The 26,564-nt window shown below is 42.0% G+C and overlaps 1 protein-coding gene across 3 annotated transcripts in view; it reads left to right on the top strand.

The window, feature by feature from the left end:
* Epc1 (enhancer of polycomb homolog 1) overlaps window positions 1-26,564 on the top strand; it is a 91,242-nt gene that overhangs the window by 41,910 nt on the left and 22,768 nt on the right. For all 3 annotated transcript variants that reach the window (XM_031364925.1, XM_031364926.1, XM_031364924.1), the window contains exon 2: window positions 18,924-19,083. In XM_031364925.1, the coding sequence (XP_031220785.1) occupies window positions 18,984-19,083 (100 nt within the window). In that variant the 5' untranslated portion in view covers window positions 18,924-18,983. The remainder of the gene's footprint in view (window positions 1-18,923; window positions 19,084-26,564) is intronic.

The following is a 26,564-nucleotide window of genomic DNA, read 5'->3' as shown; positions in this document are numbered from 1 at the left end:
GTGTCTCCTTTGTATGATGGGACATGTTCTCTGACATGTTCTCTGACAATGTTCTGACTAGTGTCTCCACTTGTCTTTTACTTGCCTCCTTTGCCTTCCCTGCCTTTCTTTTCTATTGTTGTTTTGTTTCGTTTTGTTTCAGAGCAAGACAAGATTTATTAAAGAAAGGTGCAAAAGAACTCTTAAGAGTGGGATGGGCTCCAAGCGGGGAAAAACCTTGAAATCTGTACTAGCAATTTCTTGCTCCACAACAAATTATTCCCAGGTTTGGTATCTTGAACCAATACTTTTTCATACTGAGGGCTGAGAATCTAGATGTGGTTTATCTTCGTTATACTCTAAAGACAGCCTTAGGGTAGCTTCCAACATAGTCCCTCACTTCCTCCAGAATAAAAGCATTGGAGAAGGGCCATAGTCTTCTGTAACTTGATTTCAGAATTTATATACTGTTAATATGCTTTTGGTCACATAGATCTACCTAGGCAAAATGTAAGAGGGTTTTACACATGGCCAGGGCTGAGAGACATTTTGATAGTCTTCACATACCTTCCACATGCAGATTATCCTTCCTTACCTCAACCCAAAGCCCCCCAAGACTCCTCAAGTACTCTCTGAACTCAGAAGCAGGTGTCCTACCTAAGTCGGTTTTAGCACAGTTAACAGTTGCTGGTATAGTTCTGGTGTTAAGCTTCATGGCCTAGGCAACTAAAAAGAACCTCCAACGTGTAATGTTGAGTCATATTCTCAACTAAGTCCCATTGTCTGTTTTCTGCCAACATTTGTGCTTCTAAGGGTCTGTTGTCTACTATCTCTTGTCTCTTACAATGCAAGAGACCAATGTCTCCACTTGTATAACTCTTTTAAAAATGTTTTGACTCTTCAAATTGTATTATGTTCTGTTAGTTGAAACCACATATAAAAATACGTAGATGGGCTGGAGAGATGGCTCAGTGGTTAGGAGCACTGACTGCTCTTCCAGAGGTCCTGAGTTCAAATCCCAACAATCACAACCATCTGTAATGGGATTTGATGCCTTCTTCTGGTGGGTCTGAAGACAGCTATAGAGTACTCATATATATAAAATAAATAATTCATTTTTTAAAAAAGAAATTTTAAAAAATTACATAGGAAGTGTCTTTTAGCCCAGTCTTGCCTTGGACTGGCTTTATAGTCAGGGATGACCTTGGCTTCCCAAACCTTCCATCAGCCAAGTGCTGGGGTCACAAGCGTGAGCCACCTATGCCTACCACCTCGCTTGTAAGAATAAACTCGACTTCATCCCTTCATTGGTCCTACTGAGAGACAACACTCTTGGATTTCTGAGAAGCTCTGTGAGCTAATCTGCATTTTTCTGTGGTCTGAGAGATTTTATAGAATGAGTTGAGGCCTGAGCCTGTAGTCTAAGCACTCAGCCTGTAAGGGAACCTAGGGAAGGGGGTACCAGCTGAGGCTGGCGTGGGCTGAATAGTGAGGCCAAGTCACAACAGAGGTGTGACTAACTTTTAGCAAACCATTTGGACCATGATTTTGGGCAGTGCCTAGGGTTTGGTTTTGGCTCAGTTTGCATTTCCAAATATATGCTTCATTTGTAAAAAGACACTGCACTTTTTTCAAGACCATCGGCCTGGCTCTTGTTTTAAGAGCCTTGATTTAATTATTCTTATTTATTAATACTTTAATAAGTAATATTTATTACTTATTTAATTATCCTTATATAATGGGAAAAAAGCATTTCTAACTTTGGTTCAGAACATCTCCCTAGTCCCTAGTTCCAGCACCTAGTTCACTGGGTAAATTTTCTACTTTTCATCTATCTAAAGGCAAAAGCATAAACTTCCTGCCCCTTGCTTGGTGCCTTCCAGGGTCTAGTATCTTACCCTCTGCTGTGTGCCCTCACTTGCATAGCCATGTGACACTCTGCCAGGCATCACCGATGACCTCTTCGTTAATGGGTTCTCTTTGGTCAATGGACTAGTTCCAAAGCTATTCCATTTTAGTTTTTTGTTAGGGCAGCAAAGAATCAGTATCAACATGTGTGCTATCTGTTACCATGCAATTACTCCAAAGTTAGCAGCTCAAAACATCAACCAGTTAAAATCGACCGTTTCAGAGGGTCCAGGAGCCACATTACTGGCAGTTCTGACTCCAGTTAAGAAGAATCCTTTAGGGTTGTCAACACTGCTTGCTTGCAAACTGCTTCCAGACTCACGTTCTCAGCTCATGGCTTCTGTTCATCATCACCCAGGCCTCTCTATTGGCTACCTACATGACTTGGCATAGCATCTGGCTTCCTCCAGAGCATGGAGCCTAAGGGATACTGAGAATGCACCTAAAGCCCACTCTCTGGTTACCTAATCTTATAAATGGCACAGAGTCACCTTGCCATAGGGTCGCTGCTCACACATCAGCCTGGATCTGAATACCAAGAAGGAGGTGTGTCTTGGGTTTGTCTTGAAGGCTAGCTGCCACAAGCCCTCTTCCCATTGGGCAGTACTGTCCCCCTTTCCAGTCTTCTCAGAAAACCTTTTACTGTCAATTTAGATGAAGACTGTCTTACATTTGCTAAGTGCCATAGCTCCTGAGCACTAGAGAACAAATTAACGTATATAATTTACCATTCTAAGCCCTTTGATGGCAGAAATCATCATCTTTAAAAACTTAATATTAAGGTAACATGTTTCTTAAATAATTGTTTAAATAGTTTTGGGAGCCAGGCGTGGTAGCTCATATCTCTAGTCCCAGCACTCAGGAGAGTGGACCATCATATTCTACATGCCACTCATCGTTGACATTTTTTTTTTAATAAAACTAAAATGAAGTCAGTTTTAAGACACAGATCATATGGAAGACTCCCCTGAAGTGTAACCTGTGAAGTCCTGTGTTCAGGGTACAGCTTGCACGTTGAGAGCCATGTTCTCAGAGTGTGACACTGATAGTATGCTGTCTGCACACGTAGATAGAGGTCTGCTCTTAAATCCCCAGTTTTAAGGATGAGAATTATTGTAGTTTGCAGCAGTTATGTTGCTACTCAACATAATGAAAATAAGTCAAGTTGAAGTTCCTAAAAAGTCACCTTGCTTACCATTTGAAGCAAAGAAAAGTACAATAAATCATGAATTCTCAAAAATAACTTCCTACTTGAATTGGAATTTTTTGCATTAATTTCCATCTCTTTGATCTGAAAATGAACATTGATGGCAAATACTTTCTTACTGCCTGCAGTTCAGTTCCCATCTACCACCTGGCAGTGACGCATACCTGAGAAATTTGTATAATGTTCTTTATATTGTGAATTTTTCCTTGTAATACATTTGCACTAAAATAAAACAGCTTCCCCCCCCATATATAAGGAAATATTAAAGAATCAGCTTCATAAATACATTTTCATTGATGTGTTTGTCCTGTAGCCTTTATTTATTTGGTTCTGTTTTGTACACAGTCTGACTTCGTAATCCCGGCCAGCCATGAACTCTTTGCTCTTCCTAGCCTCCCCCTTCTTAAGTGTTGGAATTATAGATACATCACACCATACCCAGTTTTACAAAAAGAATTACTAGACCTTATTAGAGATGCCTTGACATGAATTCCTTTTCTTATCCAGCTAAACAGACTGGTGTTAAGCTGCCCTTTCACTGAGTTTACATGCTTAGCTTTGCTAAATCCCAGTGGAAAGGTTAGTCTGGCAAGAGAATTTAATTGGACAAGTGCAGTCAGGCTAACAAACACTGAAAATACCTTGTATCTAAAGTAACTTCCTAAAAATTTCTAATGTTCTAGCAGGTACAGAGTGCTTGCCCTGAGTGCCTGGTGACCTGAATTCAATCACCAGAACCCATAGGAAAATGGAAGGAGCCACCTGACTTCACCAAGCTGTCTGTGTCATACACACACCCTTGCACACACACATCATACGAATGCTAATACATTTTTTAAAGATTGTTACTGGTGTCATTCCCATTGCTGTACTACTTCCCTAGTTTAGGAGACTGCCTCACTCAGATTTAAAGTTCCTACCTAAACCTGCCTTCTAAAATTCTAGTTGCTGCCTCCTCTATTCAGAAATCAGTTGTTCTTTGAAGACAGAACACACCATTGCTGCTGGTTTTGAAGTGGTGTGTGACACTGCTGGCTAGTTTAATGGCACCTTGATACTAGCTAGAGATATTTGAAAGGAGGGACCTCGGTTGAGAAAATGCCTCTTGTTTGTTTGTTTGTTTGTTTGTTTGTTTGTTTGTTTTGAGACAGGGTTTATTGGCTGTCCTGGAACTCACTCTGTAGACCAGGCCTTGAACTCAGAAATCCACCTGCCTCTGCCTCCCAAGTGCTGGGATTAAAGGCAAGCGCCACCACTGTCCAGCAAGAAAATGCCTCCTTAAGATCTAGCTGTAAGGCACTTTCTTAATAGGAAAGGGCCCAGACCACTATGGATGGGACTATTCATGGGCTGATGGTCCTGGACAAAAGGAAGCAAACTGAGCAAGCCATGAGGAGTAAGCCAGTAAGCAGCACTTTGTCATGCCTCTGCATCAGCCTTTTCCTCCAGGTGTCCTGTCCTGACTTTCTTCAATGATAGACTGAATGATGTGAAAGTATAAGCCAAAGAAACTCTTTGTTTCCCAGCTTGCTTGTGGTGTTTCATCACAGCAAGAGGAACACTTTTTATCATTTGCCTGTTTCTTCTCACTTCTGAAGCCTTCAGGTTCTTTTAACAGCTTTTCTTTATTTCCATTATTAAAGCATTTCTCTACTATTCCCCTATTGAGTTTACTAATGGCCCCTTCCTTAGTTGTCTATTATGAGACTGAGAAGTCACAGGCTGCCACAATTGCTGCTGAAATTTCTGTTTTATAAATTGGTTGGTACAGTCTTTTACTATAGGATTCTGAGCTCCAACTACCATTAGTATTGGATTTTAATGCCTCCGTTATTTGTGACTAGGTCAGTTAGCTTGTTGATGCATTTCTAACCAGTCTATCCCAAGGCTGTGTTTGTTCCTATGGCACTTCCAAGTTCTATCAAGGTGCTGGTTTTACCATGTGATTGCTATGACAAAACAAGTTTCTTAACCACTAGGCTTCATTACCCAAGTCCTGTCACTTACAGTGCAGATCTGTATGACTGACATGACCATCTCTGTTACCAGCTAGGATAGGGAGGGCAAAGGTTGCACTGTTAGCATAGAACCTTTCCCCATCCTAGTGGTTTTGCAGCAAAGAGTTATTTATATCACTGCATTACTCTTTTGGTTGGCTTGGGGCTTCTGTTCTTCATAACCTCATTCCAGGGCGTAGACTGTGGCATAGTGGCCTCAATTCAAATGTGACTTTAGTGGAAGAAAGAGCATTAGAAGATCAGTCGGCTCTTAATTGCTGTGGTCAGAATTTGGCCAGTAAAAATAACATACCAAATGTAGCCATAGAGGGACCAGTGATTACAGTCTTGACACGTAAATCTTCAGGAGATAATGTTCACTTTGTCTATCCAGAGGGTTAGCTCCTTTTTGACTGTATAGGTCTGCATGTGTTGTTGCCTCTTGCCCCTGATAGGAACAAAAACTGCCACACAACACCCTCTCCCCATCTTCCTCCTCCCCATCAGAGAGTCCGTGGGAGTCACAGAGACAGGATGACGATGATAAACACTCCATATGGATGAAGGAAGGTTGGGAGAAGTGCTGCAGAAACCCATGGGCCATGCCTGTTCTTCAGACACAGGTCTGCCACTGCAAGAGGCTCCCTGTCCCATAATCTTCGTGGCTTCTGTTGACTATGAGAGGTTTCCTTTTTTCTTTTCTTTTCTCAGCTTGATCTGGTGTGTGCTCTGGCATTGAGGGCTCTGCCTTACTGCCTATGGCAAGGCAGAGACAGCATTCCTCTAACTGCTGCTGATGTCTGTTGGTTTCTCTGTTGGCACTTAAGCTTTGTGCTGTTCTGCCTCTTGGTTGGCCTCCACTGTGTTTCCTTTCTGCTCAGTGTGCCAGCCAGTGTTTCTGTCCAGGTTTGTCTCTTCTGAAACTGCTTCCTACTGGCTTTGTTTGTGTCTGTCTGCCCATTATTTCTCCCCACATGTGTGAGTGTGTGAGTGTGTATGTGTGTGTCTCATCTTTTATGTATTGCCAGACAGAACAACCAGTGTACTGTTTTCTTTCTCAGTTTTTAAGAACTTGGCTGGGGCTGCAGGTTTGGTTGCAGTGTGATGTCAGTCTTTTCAGGTTGTTATAAGTTATTTTCACATGCATGCTATGGATTGTCACTGTTCTCACTTGGCATCTATTTTAGTTTTCTTCAATAGTTCAGATTTTGTCTGTACCACCTCACCCTCCATTTATATGTTAGGATAGACATAGGTCAGGTTATATGTATGGTGTGTCTGTGATAACTGCCGCAAAGTCTCAGGATACAGTAATATCAGAAGTTTATTTCTGGTTCTTGTCACATTTTGTATCACCTTAGGTCAGCTGGGGATGCAGGTTGCTGCAGTAGTCATTATTTCAAACATGATGTTGGTGGAAAGAGTGCTCTGCTGTCGTCCAGGTAGAGGTCACTCTGACTAAGAACTTACTGACAGAAAATGTAGTCCTCCCAGAAGCATCTGAGATGTCCCTGCTTTATTGGCTTGAGAAGATGAAATGTGTCCACCAGTGCCTTGCCTTTGAGGTGTCTGCTAACTGCCTCCTGTTTCCAGAGAACTTTTTGTTTGCTTTATTTTGAAACAGGGCCTGGTCTCTCTAAGTGTTCTTGACTGTCCTGGAAATCCTGTGTCAACCAGGCTGACCCTTAATTCAGCCTCCCTGCTGTCAAAAAGAGTTTGCATTCTGGCCGTGATTTGTTCAGATTTTAAAACAGAATGTCATTTACTTACTTGAAGATGTTTTGTGGTTGAAAATTATAGAGTGAAGAAATTCCCTAATTGAACAAATGTTTCAACACCAGCCCTGTGCCCGCATCTGTTACTGCAGAGTTAACGCCATTTTAGACTTGAGGAAGTAAAAAGACTGACTGGCACCATCTGTTACAATTTGTCTTTGTAATGAGATCGTGGCTACTGTTCTGTTGTCTTTAAAAATAGAATTAGGCTATCATTCTCAACAAATTTAATGGAATTCCTACATTCCAAATTTAGCATGCTTTACTTAGTGTCTTTGTAAGAGGTAAGTGCTGTCTAAGCTGTATTTAGCCTTTCCATGAAGCAGAGACTTACAAGAGGAAGTGTGTCCCTGTGGACTACAGCAATGATGATGCAGTGAGTTAGAGTGGGCCTGGAAACCACCGCAGCTCTTTCCCTCACTCCCCCTGTAGTAAGGTGGTTAGTGCATTTTTGTTTGTTTGCGTGGAAGGGGTTGACTAGATTCATTTCAGGTAGCATGCAAGATTGGAAAATATTCCTGTGAGTTTTTACATGCATTGTGTGTGACATAAGTAGGTAGTATTGGAATGAATTGTGAGAAGCCCTGTGACTCTGATACACGTTTCCCCGTTGTGTTCCAAAGTGTGGAGAGACCTCATTGTTTTGGAAAAGCTGACATGGCTGACTTTACAGTACCTGAAGTTTCTAAAGAGAGCCCTTAATCTGTCGGTGAGATTTGATGATTTCAGAGGTTAACTGATGACAGTGACGGTCAGCCAATAACAATGAGGTGGAAACAGTGAACTGAAATAAATCTTTCTTCAAAAAAAAAAAAAATGTAGACGTTGCTGAGTTTGGTTTTATTGTTTGTTTGGGGGTTGTATATTTTTATTACTGTAGTACTGGTGATTGGACCTGAGGCTCTGTGTGCTTCCTTATAGCTAGAGTGAGCATTTCTATTAATATTTCAGTCCATTGTGTATTATAATCTGATCATTGGAATAATACACAGAGCAAATCTTTATAGACATAACTTCCTCGATTCTCAATATAACCCTGTAAGTTAGGTATTGTTTTCAGCCCTCTACCAGTAAGAAAACAGACATTAAATTGAGTTTTGAAACGCTAGGTATTGTTTTTCTCATTTATTTATTTATTTATTTTGGTTTTTCGAGACAGGGTTTCTCTGTGTAGCCCAAGCTGTCCTGGAACTCACTCTGTAGACTAGGCTGGCCTCCAGAAATCCACCTGCCAAGTGCTGGGATTAAAGGCGTGCACCCCTACCACCGCCCGATGAAATGCTAAGTATTATATTAAGAGGTTTATATCTTCTATTTCATTTTTGCCCTTATAGTGGAAATACTTAATATTTTTTAAAGGTAACTAAAGAGTGAGGGTGATCGCTCCATAGAAAGTAGTGTGTAGTCTGTCCACATAGGGACCTGAGTCCAGAGTGCCTACATCAAAAGCCAAGCATGATCATGCATCCTGTAATCCAAGTGTTATAGGGTTGAGATGGACGGAATGCTGGGAGCTTGCTGGAAGGCCAGCCCAGCTCATGGATGGGCAAGCTTCTCTCATTGAGAGAGGTACTATATCTCAAGAAATAAGGCAGTAAACCACAGAGGAAGACCCTGTTCCCCTCACTCCCTGCGTCATATAGTCACATGCTCTATAGTGCATAGACGCATGGAAACCAAGTTTAAAGAATGCAGCACAAAATTAGAAATTGGTAAACTGGAATTTCAGCCCACACTTCTGATGTTGCCTTTTACATGACTTTTGTTTTGACAGTTGAAAAAAATTCTACAAGAATCAGAAGTTATTTTCAAATTCCATTAAAAACAATTTGTCATCACATATTAAACTAATTAGTAATTTGATATTATCAGATGTTTTCTTCTGTGTTTAATTAGAATGAATAAAGAGTAAGTTTGAGCAAATGAGGAAAACAGGATCTTTGAGATGATCAGGCTTTTGAAATTGCTATGGAAAGATACTATTTACAGATATGATGGGGGCTCTAAGTGATTATGGTTTTGCTGAAGGAAGAAAATTATATGCAATTATTTTTTTATTTTTAGTCTGAAAAAAATAGTAATGCCACAGAACTGTCAATTTCTCACCTAGGCTATGTTACACTGCCCCAGTTTCCTTAGTTCAGGATTTGTGCCCACTTGAGAGTTTGATTCTCAGATGGCTCACAGGGTGTAATAAAGCAAAAGAACAATAGCCGCATACTGTTGTAACACTCACCAGTCACTAGCAGAGGGAAAAACAAAATAGATAAAACTGTCAACTTTTTATAGGGCAAATTGAATCTATCTTGTTTCAACCAAATTTGTTCATCCCATAAGTCTTTTCTCTGAATGGTGAATAATTTGTTTCTTTTATAACAGTAAAATTGACTTTATACTTAATTCTAAATTAAAAGCTGATTTTCTTCCTATAAGGAAATTCCTATTCCTGAGTACACTCCATGAATAATAAGTCATGGCTGCTGAGATAGCTCAGTGGGTAGAGAGCTTGCTGTGCAAACTTGAAGAGGAGTTCAGATCCCCAGCAACCATGTCAGTTAGGCATGGTGGCACACACGTGCATGCTTCCGGTACTGGGAATCTGGAGACAGATTCCAAATCTTGGTAGCCAGCCAATCTAGCTCAGTCTATGAGCTGGGATTTCAGTGAAAAACTATGCAGGGGTAAGAAGGCAGGCATCCATGGAAGAAGCCATTCAGTGTTGACCTCTGATACCACAGCCGCCCCCAAAACACAAAAGAAACTCCATTATTCCCACATGCCACGTAATAGTAAGTATAGTACCAAAGTTTACATATATAAAAGAAGAGCTGGAAGAGCTACTAAGTACTAATAATTCTGTTTTTAGACTCAGCAAGATAAAACAGTACTTATTGGAGTGTGATTTACTTTACCGTGTTGAGTACTTCATAATTGAGTGATAGGAAGCATAGATACACATTGATGGCTTTCCAGGCAGGTAAATGTAGGTAGGAAATGCGATGCTTACCTAAATTGACTATAACTTCCTGTGATCCTTGTAGCCAGCGTTCTATTCTTCAGCTTCTTAACTTTTTGTGGCCCCTATTAATATTAGCAACCAACCTGTACTCAGCCATTGTCGGGGAGAGAGGTGGAATTACTCCCTGACAGACTGGGGTTGTGGAGCCAGACTACAACCCAAATCCTCTTCTTGCCTTGAGAGAGAATGGCATAATCTTACTGAGCATCACCTTTCCTGTAAAATGGGTGTACATTGTAACAGACCGAGAAGTAAAGATGAAGTGTGTGTTATGTGGTCTAAAGACACACATTACATAAAGGCTTTTATGTAATGAGCTGTGATTTGCTTTTCTACTGTCATTTCTACGTGTAATAAGAGGTCTTCCTGTTACAAACCACTGTATATCACAATTCAAGTGTGTCAACGGTCTGGAACTGTTTGTAAAGCACTGGACAGTACACACTTGGCTCTGCAGGCTTTCCAGTCCTTCAGAACTACCAGCCTGCTGTGAGGCAGTCTCCACTGACCCAAGCTAAGCCTGTTCCAGGATATGCAGACCTCCACAGTCTGCACTTGGTCCCCTGCCCCTAGCTGTAGTTTGATAACCTCTAATTTTTTTCCATTAAAACTCTGTTCAAGCTTAGAACATCTATAATTAAAAATAGAGCCCTCCCTTTAAAAAATAAAAACAAAAAGATAAACTTTGTGGAAAATAGCTCATTTAAAATTCATCAGTGAAAAGAACTGCAAGAAGTCTCCTCACATAGGCGAATCTGTTGGAGAAGAGAATGATTTCAGTATGTCACGGCTTAGTGTTACTTTTTGGTTTTGAAGCTTGTACATTTACTCCTGTGAATGAGCATCATCAAGCTTCTCATATATCAAACTAACAGTGATAACATAAATAAGGCAGACGTATTAGGTGCTTACCGGTTAGCAGAGCATGGCACCTGAAAGGACTCCATCCTTTTTCCCAGACTCTGCATTTGCTGAGATTAGTGGTGCACAGGAATCCTGTGGTGAATGGTAGCTTTAGAGCCACCCCTTCCTGGAAAACTTTTTAAGCTCACTTTTCTAGGTGGGTCAGTGTAGCCAGTGTATTCAACAACTAGGTGGCTAAGTTCATCAACCCTGAAGTTTCCTTCCTCTGTTCAAAACTGTATCTTATTGTTCTGCTACGTTATCTTCGTGTAAGCTATGTGGCTGTACACAAGTCGGCTGACAAGAAAAGTGTTCACAAACTGTCCTGCTGAGAAGACAAGAAGTAAATATCTTTCCTACTATAAGTCTGTTATTTGGAGATTATTTCAGTTACAGAAAAGTTTTTAGAAAGGGGTTAGTATAGCAACTGATTGAGGAGACAGCTCAGTCTGTAAAGTGACTGTGAGGCCCTGCCTTCAATTCCCAGAAGCCACTAGTGATGACACAGGTCTGTAATCCAGCACTGAGGAGGTAGAAGCAGGACTTGCTTCTAGCAAATCCCCAACATCCATTTAAAAATCCAGGTATGACAATGTTCCTTTTAACATAGCACTTAGGCAGGGAGATTTCCCAGAGCTTGCTGCCTAGCCAGTCTAGCCAAGCTTATGAGATCCATGTTCAGTAAGTAGCTTTGTCTCAAAAGAACAAGGTGGGAAAACCTGGCACAAGAGCTCACTGGGCACACATACTTGCACATGCATGCATGTATCACACAGAGAACAGTGCACAGAACTCTGTGCCTCGGACCTAGATGTGATTGTTTATATTTGTTCCACTTGCTTTCTTGTCGTCTCTGCTACCCTCCTCCTCCCTTCATCTTCATAAACCGTGTAGTAATTATGTCATGGACTTTGCTCTTAAGTATTTCAGTCCTTTCTTGGTTTTTATTACTATTATTAGTTGGTTTTGGGTTTCGGCAGTGCACGAGTATATCAGGCGGGGTCTTGAGAGGCAAGGACTGGCCTTGAACTTCTGGTCTTCTGTTCTTCCCGAATGGTGGCGTCACGGGTGCTCACCATGCTTCTTCTCGCTTGTTTTGCCCTGCTCCTTCTGACATGTGTAATTTGGGTAGTTTGCGGGCATCAGTTCCTTATTGGGAAGTTTTCTCCTGATTATTGTTACTCAGTATTCTACTTCATAAAGATTTCAGTTGCCCAGGCTGGTGTCAAACTTCCTGTCTTAAGCCATCCTCCACCCAGTGTTTCTCAGGAGGTGGACACTTTAAAATCACCTGTTGTTTTCTCTGTTACTCTAATAGATAGTATTACATGAAGATGGTGGGAGGCCTCCAAAGGAGAGGCGCACATCCTAGTACAGTCATGTAAAATGGAGAGAGAGATGTGGGTTAACCATGGGGAACCATACATTCTAGTATTGCTAGAAAGTTCTGTAAAATGCTGACTATGGGTGGGAAGTGCTGGGGTGTGTCCATTGGAAGAACTAGTGAGATACACATCACATGCAGTTTGCAGCAGAGACCACAGATTAGATTAGAGTGTGGTGTTCAGTCTCTTCAGAAAGACCACTGGTACTAGCTCCAGAAGAGAAGGGGCGCAGTGTGTTCTGCTGGCTGACGAGCTCTAACTCTGAGGTAGGAAATCAACAAACAAACAAAAAAATCTCTTAAGAATTGGGTCTGATTTGGAGAAGGGAAAGGAAAGAGAGGCTTCATGCCTGAATAAGTGAGGAGGGGCAGTGAGTATAGCCAGAGGTACATCTGGAGCTCTTTGGAAATCAGAGTGGAAATTAACATGTAGACTAACCCCCAGCGTGGAAGTGGTTATGGACTCAGTAGTGAAGCTGAGTGTGTATATGAAGTGGGCCATGATGCCTTAATGCAGCTGTTTGTATCATAGGACACATTTACTTTAGGTCAAGGTACTGCTTAACAAAGAGACACTGATTTGAGATGTATATATTATCACTGTATACTTTCTAATTAGAAAAGCAAAGAAAGACTTTGGGCTTGTTCTCATTACATTGTTCTCCACAAGGAGCTATAATTTTAGCCTTGTCCTCACTTCTGAGCATCATATTGGGTGTGCAGGGCTTGAGAAGTGAAGCACAAACAGGCTACATCTAAGGGGACAAGAGTTAGAATTAAACATGTTAATAACTTAAGCCCTGATTGTGTTAGGAAAAAAACATTTTGCCAGTTAAGTCAAAAGACGGGATGTTTTGGAGCAAGACAACAAACGCTAGCTGGGAGCTCTTGCACCATAGATTAACTTTGCTTGTTTCAGAGCTACACAGAGTCGGACTCCAGTGTGTGCTCTTGTGGGTAAAGCTGATTTAGAAAGTAACTAGTTCCTTTTGTTACTGATAGTCTACTTTTTTACTGTACTATAGTTTGCCCTATTTGGGGCCCAGGGAGGCTGTTTGTCTCAGTAGTGGGGGTCAAAGCCATATTCTCATATGCTGTGCATATGCTTTAGTGCTGAGCTGGCAGTGTAGCATGTCCACCTGTGGACAATGGCTGAGTGGGTGGGGCAGTCTGAGGCCTTATTGTTAAAATGGTTTTGGCATTCTTTTTTTTATTATTATTTGGTTTTTAAAGATAGGCTTTCTCTGTGTGGCCCTGGCTGTCCTGGAACTCACTCTGTAGACCAGGCTGGCCTTGAACTTAGAAATCCACCTGCCTCTGCCTCCCAAGTGCTGGGATTAAAGGCATGCGCCACCACTGTCTGGCTCAGTTTCAGCATTCTTTATTCAGGTCTTTTGTGAGCTTGTATCCATCAACACTTATAAGTAGATTTGCCAGGCAATATGGACTAAATGTTGGGTTTTAAAAACTGCTGACTTTTTTCCAGTGACAGGATATAAACGCTGTCATTCTAAATCCTTACCACCTTTTGAGGTTGGCCTTTTCAATTTTAGCCATCCTATCAGGAATATAGTAGAGGAGCCCATGGGCAATGATCTGTTTAGAAGGAGACATCTGGTCAGAATGTGAAGATGTAGAAGGAAGTGTTAGTGGAGGTTTGGCCAGCAGCAAGGACTCTGGTGTGGTAAGCTAGATTAACCTTCACGAGGCGTTAACAAAATCAGCCATCACTTACTTGTCCAGAAGGAAAGTTTATATATTACTGCTACTTAGAACAAACTGCCTCTAGTTCAGTTAGAATAGTCTACAGAAAAGTGAGCATATTCTGTCTTTTGGGGTTTGTGGCATTTATCCCAGTCTGTTATAAAGCAGGAAGAAATGTTTCCATGTGCTTCCTTGAGGTTGGCCTTTCCCAGCTCTCCTCGGTGACAGCTCATAAATACTATAAAATAAGCCAGATTGTCAAGCCCGAATCTCGGTAGTTGCAAAGATATTCCTGTCTAGACCTCGAGGCTAAAATGTATAATCCTCATACACCATATGTGACTATATCTTATCAAGAAAATTAAAAGGTAATTTAGACACCTACTCTGAAAGAACTTAAACTTGGGGGATAGCATGTAATTACGACCTGCTATCTATCCTAAGTGTAAGATGCGCTCCTGTAGTAGGTGCATGCTTGAGGGGACAGTGTGTATATGCGAGGAGGAATGTGCAGAACCAGTGGGGCTTCCCCCATGGATGAGGATCTAGGGTACCTGGAGCAAAAGCTGCACCCCATGATGTGAGCTCATGACATTGACAAAACCCAAATCTCCTATGAGCTAACAGAACTCTGGGACTTTCTTTTTAGAGGTATTTTCTGACTTTTAAAAAATTAATGGTGTACCCTATTTAGAGCCTTATTTGAGTCAGGTAGCTTAGTCATGGACACAGCAGAGTATGGGAGTCACAACAACTATGGACATCAATCCTCCTTCACCTTACACCTGTATGACACAAGATCTCATCTTGTCCTGCTGTGTATACACACCAGCTGGCCTTTGGGCTTCTGGGGTCTCCTAACCACTATCAGTCTCACTGTAGGGACAATGGGATTACAGCTGTCCTTACAACACTCTGCATTTCAAATGTGTCTCAGAGTGCAGATGGATTTGCAGGAGGATCCAAAAGATAAACTATATCTCACGTGTTCATCTAAGCATTGAAAGATGGCTGGAGGGTTCTGAGCTGGGAACAAGAGTACAAACTGAGGATAAAGTGCCTCCCTCTGCTTCCTCCATCCTTATATCAGGGTATCTGAGAGCAGAGGTGTGTGCACGTGCCTGCCTTCCCAGCTGAGGGGCTCCCCAAAGCAGCCTGTTTCCAGGCTTAGGGAGGGGGCAGAAGGGCTAGAGCTCAGCACCTCCTCGCCTCCTTCCCACCATTCAAACTGAGTTCCTACAGCCTCCTGGGATCTAGTAGGAATCCAAAAGCTTTAACATAAACTTTATAAACAAAGCATTTGTTTTTACACCATAGTTTTTAACTATGCAACTTTTCTGGGATCAAAGGTGACAAACAATAAAGTGGCCTGTAAGTACTTCCTAGTCATAAAAAGTCCAGAGAGCAAAAGTTTGTAAGATTACTCCATGAAACTCATTCCTTTAATGTAAAAAGGGAAGCAGGTCCTTTCAGAGCTGAGCAAAGAAAAGCAACAGCTGAGGGAACCTTGTGAGAAAAATAATAAAAATGAGGTGTGTGTGTGTGTGCGTGTGTGTGAGTGTGTGTTTTAAGAAAGTACTTGAAAGTCTGAGGCAGGAGCAGCCCTTTGAGTTTGAGGTCTCCTGGGCTACATAGTGAGCTCCAGATCAGCTTGGGCTACATAGTGAGACCCTGTCTCAAAAAAATCAGAAGGGCCAAGGTGACTGAGTGCTATTATTCCAGGGAATGCTGGAAGTGTTTGAACATATTGTAATTGTCTGCAGGTCCTTTCCCGTGCCAAACAATATCTTGTACATAGTACAAAGGTGCTGAATTGGTTTGAATCATTTAAGAGACGGTTTTTGTATTGGGATCATTCTACATGGTTTGTTTTTTCTCCATTGTCAGTCTGTGTTGTGAAGCTATCATGAGCTTGACTTACACACGAAACCTAGAGTATTGAAGAGAATAAAGTCTCTGTGTGAAATGCTTTCAGCATATATCAGGTGACCCAAAGCACATAATGGGACTCTGTTGTACAATAAAGCTCTCTGTATATTATTTTATATTATATTCCTGGTTGGATTTATATGTACAGAAAAGTATTTGAGAGAATATATACATTCTTAATGAGCTTTTAATACAAGTAGAATGCTTTCCATTTCCGGGGGTAGGGTGGTAGGGTGGGGAGTGTGTGTGTACATGCTCACACGTGCATTTGCAATACTTTTATAGTGGCTGGTGTTTTCTCAGACTGGTGAAAGCTTTCTGGGTAATAACTAACCCAAAGCTTATTTTGCACACCTGTTATACCAACGCTTTCAGCTTGTGTTTATCTTAAATTCTAACCAGGCGCTCTTGGTGTTCCCCTGCACCTCCCCCAGCTGACTGGAAGACTTGCCAGGAATCACAAACTGTTGGATGTTGGGGTTGGCTCTAATCCAGACAGCCCGAGTCCAAGGCACATGCTTCCAGCCCTATTTGTACTGTGTCCAGAAAGAGCTCTGGAAATTTAGAAGAAAAATTATTACTTGAGACAAAAGATTAGGCTTTTTGAATATGTGTTCATTATGAAGAGAATTCCTGCTTTTCTGTGAAAGAATCCTCTGGTTGGCTCACATGAAAGCCTTTGAAATTCATAAAACTATATGAACAGGATATCTGAATCATAAAGTGCTTTTATACATAGTATACTGTCTTCGTATATAGTAAGTTGAGTCCTGATTCCATCCTGGGTCTCTGAAGTCATACCAGTAACAGGTGGCAATAGTGCGTAGTCCTGTAGTCCAGAAAACACCTGCAATGACATCTCTCTATCCATCACTTGAAGATTTGAAGGTAGACAAAGTAATTCGGGCTCACACTATTTTCTACCAGCCAAGTATTGACAGAAGCTCTGGCTCCAGTTGCTCAGGACAGTAATATCTGTCTGTCCTAAACTGTGTCTGCAGATCTCCTTTAGTATGTGGAACTGACTGTAAGTGAAGAAATAGGTGCACATATGCCTGCTCAGAGCTTTGTGTCGAGAGCTTCTAGTATGGTGGCATCATCTGTCCCAGGATTCATAGAGCAGTAAATAAGCAATGGATTCGCGGAGTCATTTTGTGTAAGGATCACATCAGATCTGTGTTAAACTTATGTCCCTAGTTCAGCAAGAAGGGCTTACTAGTAAAACATGGCTGGTTAACTGCATTCAGGGGTTTCAGTCACTGCATGAAAGAAAGAGAATTGTAAAGTTACTGTGAAAAACAAGCCACCACTCAATGGAAGGAATGGACTGAGGCTTGAATCTGTAGGTAATGGTGTTTGTGGAGCTAGTCCAGGCTCCTCCACCTTATTGGTTAGTCTGAGATCTGGGAAGCAAGTGCTGCAAACCCATGGTGAAAACTTTGTTCAGGGATGTGGTATAGCGCCATACTAGGTGCAACATCTACTGTGAAAGAAAATTCTACTGCCAGAGATGGTCCATCAAATCGAAGCTGTAGTTAACGTCGGGGACTGTCGTTATCATTGCAGCCCTGCCTACTTTCACATACCGTTAAACAGACGGTGCCCAACATTTATGAAAAGCCTGAAGGGTCACTTCTAACCTGAGACTTAGATTCCATTCATAATGCAATGTGGGGGAACCCTCCAGGTTCCTTCAACAATTTCTGTTAACCACATGATGCTTTTACAGAGTAAGGGGAGCATATCTACCTAGAGCCCGTCCTTTCTTCTTCAGGACTAGCACTCTTAGAGCTTTCCAGATAGGTGGAGCCTTCTTCTGGTTTTACAGATGTGAGTGACAGTTTTCAAAAGATTTACTTAAGGCTTTCCTAGAATCACTCTTCATGGTGCTGGTGGCACATAATTAGGACAGCTGACATGGGCTTAGCTGTGGGCGAGAGTCAGTCACCTCACTCGTGGATAAAACACATTGCTGGCTATGCTCTTAGCTCCACAAAGCCTTTGTGTTTTCACATTAGTGTGGTACATCTGTAGGATAACTGCCTGTGTAAAGTGCCTCAACCAACAGTGTCATTCATGTAGACATTGTACTCTACGTGTAGGTTGTAAAAGACTGTTGTGATTCTCACTAAAGTATAACTGCTTTTGCCTTTAATCCTAGCACTTGGGAGGCAGAGGCAGGAGGATTTCTGAGTTCAAAGCCAGCCTGTTCTACAGAGTGAGTTCCAGGACAGCCAGGGCTACTCAGAAAAATCCTGTCTCGAAAAACAAGAATCAAAAAAAGTATAACTGCCTCCACGTCATATGTTTAAACTGTCGCCTTAATATCTTAAATAAAACACCTAGAAACAAAAGCCAAACCACAGTTACTGCTGCTGTTCTCAAACCCCAAACATCAGGTCTGTGTTAAACTTATGTCCCTATTCAGCAAGAATGGCTTACTAGTAGCACATGGCTGGTTAACTGCATTCAGGGGTTTCAGTCACTGCATGAAAGAAAGAGAATTGTAAAGTTACTGTGAAAAACAAGTCACCGCTCAATTCTTACACCAAACAGAAGATCTGGGGTATCTTTCCTCTTGAAGGTTAGTGGGTAGTGCTTAATTAGACATCTGAGTGCTGAAATTGTGTGACTGGGCTACTCTGAGGTGGACCTAGAACAATTCCCTACTCATTCTAGGCTGTCCCGTTTTCTGATTCCTCCCTGTAAACAAAATGCCCATTAGCATTTTATGCTGATTTTCTTCCTAGTTGATATGTACTCTCTGTTATCCTAAATGTGAACAATTTGAGTTAAATTTTAAAAAATAACTCTTTTCATCTGTAAACTAAGTGCTCATGCTGTTGGTCAGACTCTCGTCTTTGGCAGATACTCCACCTCGAGGTGTTCTTACGCGCTCACCCTTGATCCCAGCACACAGGCAGGTGGATATTTATGTGTTTGAGGCCAGTCTGCTCTATATAGTGAGCCCCTGTGTGAAAAATACCTTAGGCTAGCTAGTCTGTTGGATGTACCAGAATTCCTTCATTTGAAAACAAGTGAGCAGGAACGTCTGTAAGGCTATACATACTGATCACTGCATCTTAAACCTTACACTTTGCATCTTCCTTGTTTTTAGGAACACCATCTTCAGCGGGCTATCTCTGCACAGCAGGTGTACGGCGAGAAGCGGGATAACATGGTTATTCCAGTTCCTGAAGCAGAAAGTAACATCGCTTACTATGAGTCCATATATCCTGGGGAGTTCAAGATGCCAAAGCAGCTCATTCACATACAGCGTGAGTGCTCCTTTAATCTGTTTGGTTTTGTTTTGGTTTTTCGAGACAGGGTTTCTCTGTATAGCCCTGGCTGTCCTGGAACTCAGCCTGTAGACCAGGCTGGCCTCAAACCACCTGCCTCTGCCTCCCAAGTGCTGGGAAAGGCGTGCGCCACCACCGTCTGGCTCTTTTAATTGTTTTTTAACTCTGTTTTGTAGCCTTGGGTGACATGGGTTGCCACACCTGGCTTTCAGATCATTCTTTATTCTGTTCTGGAAATTTGGCAGTTTTATATGTAATTCTGTGATCTACTTTGAGTTAATTTTTATGAGAATCATAAAGTCATTGGTTTGTCCCTTGTACCTGGTCATTCTGCTGCTGTTATCACAGGAGCTCTCTTCCACTGGGTTACCTATTGCTCCATGGTCAAAAACTAATTGAACATATTTTGTGAGTGTTGCTTTGTTTGTGGCAGCGTCTCTTTGTATCAGAGTAGCCTCAGACTTGGCATTCTCCTACTTTGGTCTTGTGTGTACTGGGATTATAGGGCAGGTACCATCTTGTCAGGCTGGGTCTATTCTTGGATTCTTAATTCCCTTGATTTTTGAACACCACTGTCTTTTTGTTTGTTTGTTTGTTTTTAAAGATTTATTTATTTCATGTATATGAGTACACACTGTAGCTGTACAGATAGTTGTGAGCCTTCATCTGGTTGTTGGGAGTTGACTTTTAGAACCTCTGCTTACTCTGGTCAACCCCGCTTACTCAGTCCCTGCTTGCTCCGGCCCAAAGATTTATTATTAAAAATAAGTACACTGTAGCTGTCTTCAGACACACCAGAAGAGGGCGTCAGATATCATTACGGGTGGCTGTGAGCCACCATGTGGTTGCTGGAATTTGAACTCAGGTCATCTGGAAGAACAGTCAGTGCTCTTACCCACTGAGCCATCTCACCAGCCCAGAATGCCACTATGTTGCATATTATTACTAAGTATAACCCTTTCCATCTGGGAATAAGTCTTGAGTGGTAAGAAAACAGGCTGAGCAAACTGTGGGGATCAAGCCAATAGCAGGCTGTTTTCTTACAGCACCCAGTCCTGCCTGTTCAGGAGTGGCACCACCCACAGTTGTCTGAACCTTCCCACATCCATCATTAGTCAAAAATATATCCAACAAACCTACCATCTGGCCAGTATGATATTTTTCTCAATTGAGGTTCCTCTTCCCAGATAGGTAGAGAAACGTCTAACCACCACAGCCTGCTGATGTGGCAGGTTATGCTGGCTGATGTTTAGATGCCAGCCTTCCACCCAAGTACCTCAGCTGGCTGTGGTGTAGTGTGCCTTTCAGCACATTGGTAGGTGAGATGCTGGCTCTGAGAGTTTGTGGAAGACTTTGGCTTCTATGTTCATGAATGGTATCTGTAACATCTTTATTAAGCCTCTGTCTTCCCCGACTTACGCATCTGTAGTATTGGTGTGATGAAACATCGTAGGGAATGTTCCCTCTTTCTGTGTTTTGTGGAAGAGATTGAATACCATTGATAGGAATTCTTAAAGAATTGTTAATGGCGTTTAGTATACTGTGATAAATGAAGAAAACTTAATTGTTTAATGTATCAGGGTTCTCTAAAGGAACAGAATGGATAGAATGAGAGAGAGAAAAAGAGAGAGAGAGAGAGAGAGAGAGAGAGTGTGTGTGTGTGTGTGTGTGTGTGTGTGTGTGTGTGTGTACTTCTTAGAGTGGCTTACAGGCTATAGTCCAGCAGGTCCATCAGTAGTTGTCTACCAATGGAAAGTTTAAGGATTAAATAGTTGTTCAGTCCATGAGGCTAGGTGTCTCAGCTAGTCTGCAGTGTGCACCAAAATCCTGAAGGATAGGCTCTAATGCCAGTGAAGGAATAAACTAGCCAGTGAGAGTTGAGAGCAAGTGGGGAGTGGGGGGAAAATGAGCTTTCTTCCTCCATACCTTTTATATAGCCTTCCAGCAGAAGGTGTGGCCCAGTTTAAAGGTGGGTCTTCTGACTTGAAATGATCTTATTAAAAAAATCCCTCACAGGAAAACCCAGCTGCTTGGGTTTCAGTTAATTCCACATGTAGTCAAGTTGGCAACTAAGAATAGCCATAACATACAGTATCTTTTTTTTTTTCCAGATAAAATGTGAACTCTTAACTCTGGTAGATGACTTCATAACTTGTTTGTGAAGAGTACATTGTCTTGAATTCTTAGGAGCCCTCTCCATGGTTTATACACACACACACACACACACACACACACACACACACCCCATACATGTACTATCCATGCCATGTTTATGCCCACACTCTCACACATTATACATACAATAATAAAATAATTTTAGAAGGGAAAGCTCCTAGATTACACTAATTTTTCTTCAGAATTTATGTTTTTCTTTTAGTTCTATTATACGGGGTTATATGAGGCCATTTTCATGTGAATAAAATGTGTTTTAAGCGTATTACACCCCCATCCTGTTTCCTCCCCTTTCTTACCCTTCTTCTTGCTCCCCTTTAGTCCCTAGCCATTTTGTTTTGCTGTCATACCATCTGTAAATACATGATTTTATATGTCTAAAGGCTAGTTCCCACAAGTGAGAAAACATGAGCATTCGCTGTTCTCAGCTGGCTTGAGTTTGCTTAATACAGTCATCTCCAGTGGGTCCATTTTACCACAAAGGCCCTAACTTTGTGGTATTTTATGGCTGAAAGGTCCCACTGTGTTTGTTTATCCTGCCGCTGCCAGATGTCTAGGTTGACTGTTGTGAGTAAACACTGGTATGCAGTGCAGGCTCTATCTAATGCCAGTCACGGAGGGGACTTGCTGGAGAGAGAGCAAGCAGCAAGGAGAGATGTCCCTTCTTCAGAGTCCTTTTTGTAGACTGCCAGCAGGTGTGGCTCAGGTGAAAGGTGACTAAAGATTCCCCACCTCAGAGATCCACATTTGAAGTGGGTCTTCCCACTTCATGTGATTTAATCAAGAAAAAAAAAATCCCTCATAGATGTGCACAGGGTTTTAACTAATTCCATATGTAGTCAAGTTGACAACTAAGAATGGCCACTACAGCTAGAGTCCTGTTGAAAAAAATCTTTGTGCTGTACCTTGGTGTGTTTTCCTCTAACAGTTTCAGAGTATCAGGCCTAATTAAGGTCCTTTAATTCATTTAGAATGTGTTTTTTACAAGGTGAGTGCTCATAATCTGCAGAAGAGGCTGTCTTCCTATCAGTGTATAACTTAGAAGTCTTTAAGTCCTGTGTTGGCACTAGCATGGATTCAGTTGTGTGTGCTCCGTCCTGTGGCATTGATCTAAAGGTCTGTGTGCGTGCCAGGGCCTCCATGCTCCAGCTGCTGTGTCGTCAGGATTCAGTTGTGTGTGCTCCGTCCTGTGGCGTTGATCTAAAGGTCTGTGTGTGTGCCAGGGCCTCCATGTTCCAGCTGCTGTGGCATCAGGATTCAGTTGTGTGTGCTCCGTCCTGTGGCGTTGATCTAAAGGTCTGTGTGCCAGGGCCTCCATGTTCCAGCTGCTGTGGCGTCAGGGCCGCTGTGCTTTAACTATGTCGTTGGAGTTTTTAGGGTGAAGTTAATATGCCTTACAGCAGTGAAGAAATGTGTTTGAGAATGTATGCCTCTCCCTGCCCCCTAAATGGTAATGCATGCTACTACTGTGTACTGCAAGTGATGTATCTCTTTGTAAATTTATCACTGAATGTTATTTCATTTCATCAAATGGGAAATTCTACCTCTATTTTTTGTCTTCATTTGGCTTAGGAACAAAGTCAGTATTTTCTCTTTAGTCTTTTCAGAGTTCCACAAAAAGAAACATTAAAAACCATTACTATCTTCAGCTCCATTCTCTAGTGTTTCTAAATTATTTCACTTAGCATTGTCCAAGGGATCAAAAAGCAATGATAGTCCATGAGTATACCAGGTACCTGTGTCATTAGGAAAGTGGCTTATCCCAGGCGTAAGCAGGAGAGGGACATGATAACCCAGGGACATCTTGAGTGTAGTAGTGAATAGTAAGTTGTTGGGAAGGGTGGATTATAAACTCAGCATGCTGATGAGGACGCTTGGCAAGCATCTCATGTTCCAGTTGAATGGACCACAGTTAAGATGACAACATAGAGCTCACCAGTGTTTGCTGAATATGAAAGCTTGATGAGGAGCAGGATATGTAAGAAGTTTAAGCTCTTCCCTACACTGCTTATTACACCACTAGGGCAAAGAAATCAGCGTTAGACTGGAGTCACTGGGCAATATCTTGAGTTCATAAATCAAAATTACCAGATGGAGCCCAATAGGCCATTCAGCCAGTAAAGGCACCTGCCACCAAGCTGAGCTCATTCCCCGGGCCCACATTGGGAAAGGAGAGAACCAACTTCTGAAAGTCATCCTCTGACATCCATGTGTGTACTATTCCGAGTGTGTGTGTGTGTGTGTGTGTGTGTGTGTGTGTGTGTGTGTGTGTGCGCGCGCACGCGCGTGTGCGTCCATGCGTGTGTGTGTGTGTGTGTGTGTGTGTGTGTGTGTGTGTGGTTAAAAACATGTAATTATTTATTATGTGGAACAGATAACTATTGTGTGCTTCCAGGTGTGATAGTCTGAGAACTGAAATAGTCATATACTATTCTAGTCAAGAACATATACAATCAAATTATGACAGAGGAGCAAAGCAGGTTTTAAAAGTGAAGAATGTAGTGTGTTTTATTACAGCTAGGGACTGAACGCAGAGTCCTGTGCACTGAACAGGTGCTTCTGCCACTGAGCTGCAGCTCAACCCAGCAAGGAGTGTTGTAAGAGATGATGGTGGTGATGAAGAGGGACTTAGGAGTGCTAACAGCTGTAAAAGCCTATCAGAAATGTAACATAGTAAAAAATGCTCCACTTTAAAGGAGGGCAAGAAGTACACCAGCTAAAACAACAGCTGGTCCTGTAAGTGGGTGCACAAAACTGGAATACAGGCTGCAGATGAAGCCACTGTCTTGGCCAGAGCTGTTATTGTCACTCACTCTCTCTGGTGACATAGAAAATGAAGAAACAAATGTTTGTTATGTGTGTGGCAGTAGCGTGCACTGCTGCAGGTGTAAGGAAGGCACTCAAGTATTCCCCAGGTGTTTTTATTTTGCAATGTGCAGTAGTTTAGACTACTACTAAAAAAAGAAAAAGAGTTTTTTGTTCAGCGTGGGGGTTGGGATTTGGCTTTTCCTGGGCATTGATAACTTGTACCACTTGAGAGGCTAAGGCAGGAAGGTTGTCAGCCTGGGCTGTGTAGTGAGTTATAAAATGAAATCCTGTCTTTAAAAAGAAGAAAGGTGGTGGCCAGCAAGATGGCCCATTGAGTTAAGATACTTGTCTCTGACCTCATGACCTGTGTGTTTGACCCTGAGAACCCACATGGTAAAAGAGCACTATGCTCGGAAAGTTCCTCTGACTCAGGACACAGGACACAGGAAATAAATAGGTCACGTTTCCCCCAATAGACTCTCTAAAACACAGTCAAACTTCATGCTTCATTACTTCCCAGAACTGGCACTCTGTCTTTACGCCTGTCTCCATATCTACCTAAAACATGGTCTCGAGCTCTGCTTAAGATGTTAAAGCCCATACATCAACCACAGAGCTGTCCAAGTGTTGAATTCAAAGGCATCTCAGATGTGGGATTCTCTGTCTGCTCTACTTGAGTACATTTGAAAGTGACTCCAAGAACCAAGGTCTTCACCATGAGGAGGCTGAAGAATCCAGTGATGGTTTTGCCTGAGATCTAAGGCAAGGTTGCCAATCCCACTGCCCACAGCACATGAAACATTTTCCTTGATACTCAGGAGTTGTTTTAGGAGGTAATTTATTGAAAGTTAGTGCTTATGTCAGAACCAGAGTGACAAAGTTCTCCATGACCCTAGAAAGTCTGCTTTTCTCCAGAAATTGTGCTATGTTTCTTGCATCACACAGCACTGTTGGGAATTGTGGGCAAATCTGCTTGTGCCCAGTTTGAGCCATAAACAGCACTTTGTTAAACGTAAGCATTTATATGTATTTCATCTCTGTACTAGATAGTAACCAGGCTGGGAACTGTGGTGTCACCTTCTCTGGAGTCTGGATCCATAGGCATTGGAAGAAGCTACTGCCTCGTATTACTTTCTAGTTCCAAGTCAACTTTTATGTGGGATTGTGCTCCATGCACTTAGATTCATGTTGTGACAGTGTTCCTGTATGTAACATACAATGCTAAGGGTTGGTTTTCCTGTGTTTTAGTTTTTGTGGTTTTAAAGATCAAACCCATGTCTTTTATTACACATGTGAGGCAAAGGTTGGACCACGGAACTACACCCACAGCATGGTGATGGTGTGTTTTGTTTTCTGAAAGATTTGTTTGCTTGTTCTTATGTGTGTGAGTGCTTTTCATCTGCGTGTGTTGTGTGTGTGTGTGTGTGTGTGTGTGTATGTATGTATGTATGTATGTATGTATGTATGTATGTATCATGCATGGCTGATGCCCACAGAGGTCAGAAGGAGATTTTTTTAAAGATTTATTTGTTTATTTATTTTGATGTGTATGAGTACTGAGTACACAGTAGCTGGACAGACGGCTGCTCGCTCTGGCCCCAGAAGGAGATTCTTAGTCTCCCAGAATTAGTTGTGAACAGCAAATTCTGGTCTCTGCAGGAGCTGCCTGTGATTTTAGTTGCCTGAGCTACCTTGTTTTTCAATTGTGCATGTGTCTGGGTAGACCTTTTTAATGGAATTAAAATCCACAGTGTGGTAGTTATTTAGGATCGGTTGACTAGCTGGATTTCATTTTAATTGACAAAATGTTGTTGTTGTTGTTGTTGTTGCTGCTGCTGCTTACTGTATAGATCAAGCTGACCTCAAACTTGGAGCAAACTGGCTCGGCCTCCTGAGTACTGGGATCCTGGGATCACAGGTATGGGCCTCCAAGCTTGTATAGCTGATGGAATTCATTAGAGGAAGGCATGACACACCTGTAATCCCAACTAAAACTCTGGAGGTAAAAAGGAGGAGCCACAGGTTCTAAGCCAGTGGAACTGTTCAATTGGGACCTATTTTGGCATTATCAAAAGGACCCTGGGGGGAGGGAGGGCTCAGGAATGGCACTCTGGTGACATGAAGGCAGTATTCCAGTCTAGTCCCTCTGTAGTTCCCTGGAGGCTTAAAGAAGATGTACCAGCAGCATGTGGAAAGGTGTTATCATTGGGCAAGCTGACTTCATTCTTATGACTGATTAATCATTGTGATGATGATTCCTCATGGGATTTGCTCTAAAAACAATAACAAACACACTTCACAATAAAGCTTTTTGTGGGTGTTGTACAGATGAGATCCTAGAAATCCATTACAGGCCTCAGAAGGCAGGACATCAGGACTGGTCCCTGTCTGCATGGCTTTCTGTGTGAAATCTGGGTTAGCGGTGTTTAGTAGAACTGTCTAGAGTGATGGATATGTTTTCTGGTTTTTTTTTTTTTGTT

The sequence above is a fragment of the Mastomys coucha genome, unplaced genomic scaffold (assembly GCF_008632895.1).
Source record: "Mastomys coucha isolate ucsf_1 unplaced genomic scaffold, UCSF_Mcou_1 pScaffold13, whole genome shotgun sequence".
In the NCBI taxonomy this organism is placed as follows: domain Eukaryota; kingdom Metazoa; phylum Chordata; class Mammalia; order Rodentia; family Muridae; genus Mastomys; species Mastomys coucha.
Note: the sequence above shows the minus strand (reverse complement) of the source record. Positions and strands in the feature narration are given on the sequence as shown.